General features: G+C 36.5%; 1 protein-coding gene across 3 annotated transcripts in view; it reads left to right on the top strand.

Moving 5' to 3' along the window:
• The window catches only part of LOC147020375 (uncharacterized), an 87,966-nt gene that overhangs the window by 21,590 nt on the left and 54,283 nt on the right, over positions 1–12,093 (top strand). For all 3 annotated transcript variants that reach the window (XM_085895710.1, XM_085895709.1, XM_085895708.1), the window contains 2 exons: positions 2,180–2,230; positions 3,476–3,590. In XM_085895710.1, the coding sequence (XP_085751836.1) occupies positions 2,180–2,230; positions 3,476–3,590 (166 nt within the window). The remainder of the gene's footprint in view (positions 1–2,179; positions 2,231–3,475; positions 3,591–12,093) is intronic.

The following is a 12,093-nucleotide window of genomic DNA, read 5'->3' as shown; positions in this document are numbered from 1 at the left end:
TTTCTGAAACTTATTCAAGCATAGATAAAGAGCACCCCTCCAATGGAACAAAACTGAATGAAAGCTCTGTCCTGCTCTTGGCCTGTTGGTTTCCTATCGATTTCATGGCCAATTGGCTCATGGCCTATGCCACTTTTAGGAAGGGGTTCCACTGCAATGGGGAGGGTATTGTACTCTATCAAGCTGCAGGTGAAAGGTGGATTTTCATTGCAGAGGATGGCCAGTTGGTGACTGGCTTTGGAGGGCAACTTAGAAATGTATTTTTTCCAAAAAATATAATGGCTGATTAGTGAGGCACAAACGTTTTAGTAACTAAACTTCTTCAAGAAGATTATTAAGAAGGTATATGAGAGGGTTTGCCATCCTTTTAGAGAGAGGGAGAGAGTCTGTCAGAGAGAGGGAGAGAGTCTGTCAGAGAGTGTGTGAGTGAGAGATGGTCACTCACTGTGTGTGCCGCAATGAGCATGGAGAAATCGAAAACCAGAAAATTGTCTGAAGTCAGACACAAGATTGGAGCTAAGCATGGACAATCTCAAGGCTACAAGTCCATCTCCAGAGACATTGATGTTCCTGTATCCATAGTACGCAATGTTATCAGGAAGTTTAAAGCCCTTGGCACTGTAGCCAACCTCCCTAGACGTGGCCGCAAGAGAAAACTTGATCGAAGATTGCAGCAAAGGATTGCTCGAATGGTGGAGAAAGCATCTCAATCAACTGCCAAACAGATACAAGCTGACATTCAGACACAAGGTATGACAGTTTCAACTCACACCATCTGTCGCCAACTCAATGAAAGGGGGTTCTAAGGTAGGAGAACCAGGAGGACCCCACTGCTGAGAAAGAGACATAAGAAATCCCGACTGGAGTTTTCCAAAACACACCTGAACAAGCCAAAATCCTTCTAGGAGAATGTCATGTGGACAGATGAGACCAAATCAGAGCTTTTTAGTAAAGCACATCATCTCTATGTTTACAGAAAACAAAATGAAGCCTTCAAAGAAAAGAACATTTTCCCTACAGTCAATGTTGGAGGAGGTTCAGTGATGTTTTGGGGTTGCTGTGCTGCTTGTGGCACTGGGTGCCTTGAATGTGTCCATGGCATCATGAAATCAGGAGACTACCAAGGCATGTTGGAGCGCAATGTTCAACCCAGTGTCAGAAAGATGGGTCCCTGTCAAAAGGTCATGGGTCTTACAGCAGGACAATGACCCCAGACACACTTCAAAAAGCACCCAGGAATGGTTCAAGACCAAACGCTGGACTGTTCTGAAGTGACCAGCAATTAATTCAGATTTAAATCCCAACAAACACCTGTGGGGAGATCTGAAACAGCAGTTGGGAGAAGGCACCCTTCAAATCTTGGAGAACTGGAACAGTTTGCACAACAAGAGTGGGCCAAACTGCCAGTCGAGTGGTGCAGGAAGCTCATTCATGGCTATCAGAAGTGCTTGACTGCAGTTATTTTGTTCAAAGGCTGTGTGCTACCAAATATCAAGTTAAGGATGTCAATCATTTTGTCAATGCCATTTCTTTTTATTTTCTGATTTTTTATATATATATATATATATATATATATATATATATATATATATATATATATATATATATATATATATATTTTCTTCTTCTTCTTTCGGCTGCTCCCGTTAGGGGTCGCCACAGCGGATCATCCGTATGATCCGCATAGTGATTTGGCACATGTTTTACACCGGATGCCCTTCCTGACGTAACCCTGGGTCGCCTCTTACGACACAGGGATAATATATATATATATATATATATATATATATATATATATATATATATATATATATATATATATATATATATATATATATATATATATATATATACACACACACACTAAGTTCTGAATCAAAAACAAAGGTTCTGTAATATGAACAGTGAAATAAAGAATTGTGTAAACCAAATATTTTTGTCAATTTCAACTTATTTTTGGAGAAAATTGTGAATTACATGAAAAAAAAAGTGCAAGGGTGCCAATATTTTTGACCACGACTGTGTGTGTTTGCAAATGTTGAGCATCCTGATTGACCGATGCAGCTCCCCAAAAGTCACATTTCGTTTAATAACAGTGAATAAGCAGGTTTTAGGCCAGACTGGCATTTGAAAATATATTAGCAAAACTGGAATTATCACTTAAATCGTGTTTCTGCAGGTCAGTGGAGACAGTGATACCCTAACACGCACTAACCATCATGCACAATTGGTGAGTCTTTTGGGGGTAGTGTGGGTGGTTCAGATGGGGAATGATGCTTTTAATTGTGTTAGAAATTAATGTTTAGGTAAGCATGTGCCGTTTTATTGTTACCATTATGAACATTGTGTAAAGTGAAGCTGATTTATTCAATTTTATTTCCATAAAGTTTTTCAGTTTACTTGGATTGTAGACATTCACCTAAAGCTGTGTGTTATTTGCAGGGAGATGGCAGTATAGCTCAGTTTGTAGTTGGCACACTACTGAGCTGTCTGGTAATAGATTTGGTACTTACACAGCTGAATCCAACAAAAAATTCTATCCTGGTCCATTGTTGGCAAAAGGGTACAGCATCACTGCCCTCCAGATGTAGATGAAAGCACACTTCCCTGTAAGAATGTAGTTTGTGGATGTTAAAGCTACAATATATAGTATCTCAAAAAAGTAGGCCATCATGTACTTGTGGCCTGTGCTAAATCTGCCTTCAGATTAAATGGTTTGTGTATACAAAGGGATTGTGGATTTTAAGCAAGATGTTAAGTTATTGGAAGTAATGGGATTTGTACAGGGCCTTGAGCTGTCTTGCGTGCGTTTGAATCTCGACCCAGCTATAAACTTTTGGCCTGGTGTCTAGCAGGCTCGGTGAGGCATAAATATACAGCGTGTGCCATCCTTCAGGAGGACATAAAGCTGGAGGACCAGCCCACAAGCATGGAAAGGGGAGGGTTGGGAGTGTTGGTGGATGTTAAAATCCCTGTCTTTCACAAAGAGTAGACGAGTTATTGCTGGCAACCTGAACAAATTCAGAATCCTTGCCAGTCAGCTGCCAGGCCTTGCCAGCCAGTTCGTGAAAGACTTGACACAAAACTGTGAAACCCCACTATTCACCCCCACCCCCACCCTCAGCCAATTCCACAAGTAGGTAGGCATGATTGATGCTGTTAAAGAAGAAGTAGAAGAATGGGATTAGTATATAGAAGATGAAGCAGTTAAAGGATTAAATTGTAATGGCTTGTGGATATTGCATGGCTTTGATGAATGAAATGTTCTCCTGTGTCAAAAATTTCCCTGTCCATCCTTGTAAAGGAAAGCATTACAATATAATTAACGGAGAAATAATTATGTGTAACAATTGTCATTTTATCTTTCCTTATCCCTGACAACACCTGCAACAGTGAGTATATAATTAACATGTGAGCGATTGAACTTGGTGTGTAAAATGGACTTAGTCATGTTCACACTAATCTTGATTATTAGGTGGAGAGTTTGCCCAAGAAGCGCAACTTTGAATCCAACAGGATGCGTTCTTCCCTCCGTGAACGAACTCCTGCAGATTTGGAAAACATCATCGCTAACTCATCTTCACTCACAAGTGAGACGACACTCTTGTCTATGTGCATGTTGCCCTGAAATGAAATGAATTGTTCCTTCTTTTTATATTCCTTGTTCTCCTGAGGATCATTTCAGGTCCTATTTTCATATGACCAAATCTGACTGATAGGGGAGAGCATGGCTGCAGTATCATATCACGTACTGTATATAGATGTCATATTGTCTTTGTGGGTATCGGCGTCTCAATGAAGTGCACTATCATTCACAAAAACACGAACGTAAACCTGGACATTTCCAAACGTGTAAATATCGGGATGATGGTGCATCCATGCATGTTAGACCCACCAAACGCATCATGGTATATGTGATGCAACGTGGCTGAGTGGGTCATGACATCAAATTAATAGGTTTTCATTTATGATCGTCCTGCATAATTTTATTTGGAAATCTATTTTTCCATGATACATTGATCACTTCAAATATTCACAGCAAATAAAGAAAATTAATGAATATGTTTGTATGTTTCATATAAATAAGATAGGCTCGGGTTGAGGGAATGCAATGTTTGTCGGTAATAAAAGGAGGGAAACTATAAACTCATATTTCAAAACCTGAGTTGCTGATCATTATTATTTTTTAAAGGGCTGGAAGGACATCTTCATTCGTCTGTGAATTGTTGACAGCTTGAGTTTCAATCCTGACCAGGTGATAAACTGTCCTGGTGTTTTGCAGGCAGGGCGAGGCATCAATGTGTGTTGCATCCCTTGGTTGGACATTAAGTGGGAAGGCCAGTCTACCAGCACTGGTCGTTTGTGGACATTAAAGATCCCTCGTGTCGGTATCTTTCGTGCAGAGTAGGCGGGTGATCTCTGGCACCCAGAACAAATTACAAACTCCTACCCCAGCTGACTGCTGGGAAGGCAACACCAAACCACCCAGCATAAGCCTTGCCATGTCAGTGCTCAGGTGCACTGAGGCTGTAGAGAGAGTCCCGTATATTGTTGATGATAGCTTATTTTTCAATACATGGTCAAGGCTCATGGAAGAGCCTGGACACAGAACAGGTCAGGCCACGATATAACAGAGACAAGCAGGAGAAAGGGGAAATGCCAACAGCAGGGCGGAGGAGAAAGTAGATGGAGATAGACAAACAAGGGATACGGGTTAAGATGAGGGGTAGGGAGAAAGCAATGGGTGGACAAGATGGATACATAAACAAGATCTTGCGAGGGGTGGGGGTAGTTTAATGGGTGTAGAAAAATCATGGTTTTGGAGGGGGAAGACCTGGAGAGAAAAATGAGATTGAAGAGAGTATGGAAGGTGGTTCCACAGGTGGGAGAAAAGAGGAATAAATGGGTGGAGGTGAGCACTGTTTCTCGATTCAGGCAGTTTCACTACGAGGGCTTGCTGTTGCATCACGTGTGTCCTGCAGATACCTGGGGCGAGGGGGGTTGTGGGGGGGGGGGGTAAAACACGGAGATGGCAGAGGGTGCAAGACCAGAAATGACACAGAAGAAGACAGAGAGATCACCGATCTGTCGCTGGTGGCAAAGTATTAGGCCCATAGACTCAGCTTCATAGCGAGAGATTCCAATGATCTTGAAAGCCTTGAATAATACGGCGTCAAGCTGAGCAATATGTGAGGGAGGGGAGCCAGCCCTGAGGAGATCACACCCACTTAATATATTAATACGTGCATCAGAAATCAACAAAGGCAACTTTGTCTGTGGAGGCAGCCATGCCTTCTCATTTGCGGTAACTGGTTGCAACCTCCACCTGACATCAAAGTCAAAAAACCTTGTCGATGTCAAAATGTCAAAAAACGTCAAAACATCAACGTTAAAAAAATGTTTTGGACTGACTGACTCAGAAAGGCGAGGACCAGCGAACTGCACAGAAATCTCTGAGATTCCCTCCTATGTGTTTACAGCCTTTACGTTAAATGTTGTTCATATGTGCAACATAGCTGTGGGATAGCATCAGTTATCTCAGGGTATGCTCGTGCCGCTGATGCAGTGCACCCTGAACTTCAGAGTGGAAATTTGTAACTAGGTCAGACTGTACTCTTCACGAAGGACCCACTCTTACTTGCTTACTCTTAACATTACGTGGTATCCACCAGATTATGTGAGTGTGGCAACCACTAGGTAATGCTAGCTGTAAGAACGTGCAGTTCAAAGTCCATCCGAGGGACGGCACACACATCGATGCATCTGAAAGCTAGTTTAAAGTCCATCCCCTCCCCTGCCTGAATCTGAAACACCAGGATGACAGTTTATAGCTGGGTTGAGAATCAAACCCAGGCTAGATAGCTCAGAGGCCTCCAGGCTATCCTGCCAGTTCAGCCTTTATGGTGCTTTTATCCAACACGAAAGGTGAAAGATTTCAACAGTGATCACATGAAGTGATCCTTTGTTTTTGAAATTTTAGTTTTGTTTCCCTTTATTTAACATCTCACAAAGTTACTGCTTCCAAAGACCTAAATACTGTACCACACTGACTGCAAATTAATCATCATAAGTGCACGGAAATGGACTAACTTCGATAATGTGTGACTCATAAATGGAACTGTTTAGTTTGTTTCATTGCAACACCTGCATTCCCATAACAACCGAAGATTTATAGCTCGAGGTGGAGTTTCCTTTTTGTCATTCTTGAGAGAAGATACTTGTGCAGACATGTCCAAGGAATTCTTGCCAAGGAACTGTATATTTGGAAGTGATGCGTGGTGCAGACGCCCTTTAATGGCCGAAAGAAAACCCCAAACACCTGCACACAGTTTGATATTAATGAGGGTTAAATAGTGCCGATCTGCCCTGACCCATGTGTGTTTTTCCTCATTTTGTAAAGCTTGATAAGTGGCTGTTGCTTTTACCTGTAAATTCAGGAGTTACCATTGTTACATTCTTTAGATGAAGGTAGCTGGGTGTGTGTGTAATTGCATGTACAGTGCCTTTAGAAAGTCCACACCCCCTTTCAAAATCTTCACTTTTTGTTGCCTTCGAGCCTGTAATTAAATGTAATTAAATTCAATCAGACTTTTACCTCCTTTATTTGCACATCGTAACCCACAACTTCCAAGTGAAAAAACAAATTCTACAAATTTCAGAAAATTAATAAAAAAATACAAAACTAGAATATCTTTATTGGATACATCATTACCCCCTTATAATAGCAATTGTAAATAAGCTCAGGTGTAACAAATGACCTTCAAATTCACACACCAAGTTAATTGCCCTCCACCTGTGTTAAATCGAAGTGATTCTGATTATTTAAGAATATAATCAATTGTTCCTGAAGGTTTCCTTTGCTGGGTAGTGCATTTCACAGCAAAGACTTGACCATGAGCACCAAGTAGTTTCCAAAAGACCTCCGGGATAAAGTTGCGGAAAGGCACAGATCAGGGGATGGGCATAAAAATCTTTTAAAGGCCTTTGAATATCCCTTGGAACACAATCAAGACAATCATTTAAGAAGTGGTAGGTCTATGGTACCACCAAGACCCTGCCTAGATCAGGCCGTCCCTCCAAGCTGGATGACCAAGCAAGGAGGAGACTGATCAGAGAGGCTACCAAGAGGCCAATGGCAACTTCTAAAGAGCCACAGGCCTTCATGGCAAAGACTGGTTACTATTTGCATGTGACAACAACATCCCAAGCACTCCACAAGTCTGATCTGTACGGTAGGGTGGCAAAAAGGAAGCCCTTTCTCAAAAAAGCCCACCTTGAGTCCCGTTTGAGGTATGCAACAAACCACTCCGGAGATTCTGAAGCCAAGTGGCAAAAAAGTGTTGTGGTCTGATGATACCAACATGTAATTTTTTGGCCTAAATACAAAATGTTACGTTTGGCGCAAACCCAACACAGCACATCATCCAAAGAACACCATCCTGACTGTGAAGCTTGGTGGTGGCAGCATCATGTTATGAGAATATTTCTCATCAGTGGGGACTGGAGCACTTGTCAGGATAAAAAGGAAAATTGGATGGAGTAAAAACAGAAATATCCCAGAGGAAAACCTGCTGCCTTCTGCAAGAAAGCTGAAATTGAGACGGAAGTTCACCTTTCAGCATGACAACGACCCAAAGCACACAGCCAAAGCTACACTGGAGTGGCTAAGGAACAAAAAGTTAATTGTCCTTGAGTGGCTAAGTCAGAGCCCCGACCTAAATCGCATCAAAAATGTGACATGACTTGAAGATTGCTGTCCATCAACTGATTGCGACTTGACCGAGCATAAAGAGTTTTGTACAAAAGAACTGGCAAAAATTGCCCAATCAAGGTGTGCAAAGTTGGTAGAGCACTATCCCAACAGACTCACAGCCGTAGTTGCTGTGAAAGGTGCTTCCACCAAATATTAACTCAGGAGGGTGGGCACTTATCCAACCAGATATTCTAGTTTTGTATTTTTAATTAATTTCCTGTAATTTGTTGAATTTGCACCATCAAATATAGTTTACAGATAAAATAAGGAAATTAATGTAAAATTTACAGTCATGCAACTTCCAACTTTTATCATAGCTTCCACACAGACATGAAAATTTCTGTATTTCTGTCATGCCATAAGTATGCCAAGCATTTGATGACAATGTCAACACTTACCTACTTTCTCAAATCCAATACAGATCATACCTGCCACACCTCTCCTCATTACCCCTGTGCATGCAAAGCGAAAAGTGGGCGAAGCAATTGGTTCATGTCCGTCTATCAGTCCACAAATGTCAGTTTATGACGAGGAACAACTTATTTAAATTGAATTATATTTTGAATGTGAATCGGAAAAAGGAAGCGAAAAAACAAACCTGCCGTTAAACAGTACTTTGGTTCTAAATTCGTCCTAACCGCACATGTGCAGAGAGGATTGAGACGATATTTTTCCTCTGCCTGGCAGTTGATCCTTTGAACCCTGAGCTACGTAGACTTTTGGTTCCCCCGCCCTGGGCTCACTGGATTAAAATCCGGCCGCTCAGGTGTTTGGAGGTTTGGAAAGCTGCCGGTAAACCGGCCGCTTGGGTATATGGAAGTTTGAATTGTGGCTGGCAAAACGGCCGTCAGGGTTCAAAGGGTGAAACAAAAGTAACAATCATTGCAAACAGGAAACTTACTATTTTTAAGGACATCCATCATAAAGGACACATATAACAGGCATGAATAACTAATATGTAACGTGTGAAGGTGATGTCATAGACAGTGTCAATGGCGGTAAATTCCAAAATAAATTTATTTATACGACTTTTCATCGTATGACGGTGGTAAACTTATACAACATAAGTGATTCTTCATCATTGAGTGATATTCTTTAATATATATATATGTATATATATATATATATATATATATATATATATATATATATATATATATATATATATATATATATATATATATATATATATATATATATATATATATATATATATATATATATATATATATATATATATATATATATATATATATATATATATATATATATATATATATATATATATGTATATATATGTATATATATATATGTATATATATATATATATATATATATATATATATATATATATATATATATATATATATATATATATATATATATATATATATATATATATATATATATATATATATATATATATATATATATATATATATATATATATATATATATATGTATATATATATATATATATATATATATATATATATATATATATATATATATATATGTATATATATATATATATATATATATATATATATATATATATATGTATATATATATATATATATATATATATATATATATATATATATGTATATATATGTATATATGTATATATATATATATATATATATATATATATATATATATATATATATATATATATATATATATATATATATATATATATGTATATATATATATATATATATGTATATATATATATATATATATATATATATATATATATATATATGTATATATATATATATATATATATATATATATATATATATATATATATATATGTATATATATATATATATATATATATATATATATATATATATATATATATATATATATATATATATATATATATATATATATATATATATATATATATATATATATATATATATATATATATATATATATATATATATATATATATATATATATATATGTATATATATATATATATATATATATATATATATATATATATATATATATATATATATATATATATATATATATGTATATATATGTATGTATATATATATATATATATATATATATATGTATATATGTATATATATATATATATATATATATATATATATATGTATATATATATATATATATATATATATATATATATATATATATATATATATATATATATATATATATATATATATATATATATGTATATATATATATATATATATATATATATATATATATATATATATATATATATATATATATATATATATATATATATATATATATATATATATATATATATATATATATATATATATATAGATCAGCACGTGAAGTGTCTGTGAGCCGACACTCACAGACACTTCACGTGCTGATCTTTATGGCCTTGATCATTAAAATTATATATATATATATATATATATATATATATATATATATATATATATATATATATATATACATATATATATATATATATATATATATATATATATATATATATATATATATATATATATATATATATCACGATATTTGAAAAAGTTAAACGGTGAGGGACGAAACTTGCTGGATAAGGCAGCGTGTGTGACAAGGAAGAAGTGATTCGATTTTGGTGAAGATCCAGATCCAGATACGAATTTTTTTAAATATAAAGTGATTCTTCACCATTTGGAGATTGAGCCAAAAAGGATATATAGCATGATATCTCAAAAAGTTGTGGACGAGTTATGACAAAACAAAGTGAATTATTCGGCTCGGTGATAAGAACAAGCCGATTCGATTTTGGTTCAGGTCCGGATCCAAATTCGGCCATTCATTGGGATAAAAACGTAAACTGTTCAGCCTGGCAGAGGTTTGCGCTCTACAGAGTGCAATTCTGGTTTGGTATGCATTTGTACCACATGGATAACTTTCCTCTTCATGGCTCTGCTGTTGTCCTTCGAGATAACGAACATCTGTCAATTTATCATCTCGCTTTTTTTTTCTGTCCTCCTCATGTATTGTAATTTACAATTCTGTTCCAACTTCTGTATTACAACAACACTTGAGTAATAATAACCAAGGATCAACAAGCTACACAATTTCTGAGTACCCTTTGTGAGAGAGAGAGAGAGAGAGAGAGAGAGAGAGAGAGAGAGAGACATAGACATAGACATAGACATAGACATAGACATAGACATAGACATAGACATAGACATAGACATAGACATAGACATAGACATAGACATAGACATAGACATAGACATAGACATAGACATAGAAAAAAAAAACACAATGCTTGTAAATCCAATTGTTTTGCAGGATTTAGAATGAATTCCAAAACAAAGGTGATTAAGAAGTTGAGATAACCATTAAATGTGCACATTCATTGTGAATGAAGAGGAAAGGAGTTGTAATGTAAGGTCGGTATCAATGCAGAAAACATTCTGCTTCCTGATGCCCAGCTTAGCTTGCCCAAACTATGTGATAACATTCTGTACATCTATCAATCGTTCTAAAGCAACATGTGTGCTGTTCATTCACCATCGGTGTTACTGTCATTAGATATTTACATCTAGCAAGACATCTCAGTCGAGGGGCAGAAAGTGCAATTAGGCACCCAGCATGTGTAGGGTGGGAATAACATCAGCATTTATATAGTGTATGCTTAAGTTGTTTGTTATCTTACCCTGGAATTTACCCACCTTATTCTCAACGTCTTTTTCTCATCCTACCTCTGATGGACTTTGCCTGGGGGAGGTTACTGAGTGTGAAAGGGAGAGACAGTGGAAACTGGAAATGAATAGTGAAAATTCAATGGTAGCAGCCAACCTGAAATAGGCAATGTTATAACTGAGGGATAATTGGAGAACAAAACCATATCTACCTCCGTCCGTCATCCGATGCTGTGATTTGAGAGAAGGTGGTGTGAGTGAGTGTCCCCATGCCCCCCCCCCCCTTCCCGGCTTCCGACACTCACAGACACTTCACGTGCTGATCTTATGGCCTTGATCATTAAAATAAGAATATTCAAATCGATTTTAATCCAAATTATTTTTTTCCCCCTTTACATTGTAGTTGTGAAGATACAAATATAAAATTAAATTGTAATTGGGTTTGAATGCACACTGTAATAGCTTTATCATGATTGTATCTGAAATAATCGCAACAAGTAGACAAATATCAGTGAATGGAGAACATGGAATAAAATTGCAACAGAAGAACAGTTTAAGCAAGCAAGATAAATAGTTTAAAAAAAAAAATTTTTTTCATTTTTATTGCCAAGAGCGGATCTTGTTTCAGTTCTAAACATACTTCGCTTGAATCTGGTGATT

Source organism: Eptatretus burgeri, chromosome 9 (genome assembly GCF_056783735.1).
Source record: "Eptatretus burgeri isolate ZD-2024b chromosome 9, Ebu_testis_v1, whole genome shotgun sequence".
NCBI lineage: Eukaryota > Metazoa > Chordata > Myxini > Myxiniformes > Myxinidae > Eptatretus > Eptatretus burgeri.
This window is presented reverse-complemented; position numbering and strand designations above follow the sequence as displayed.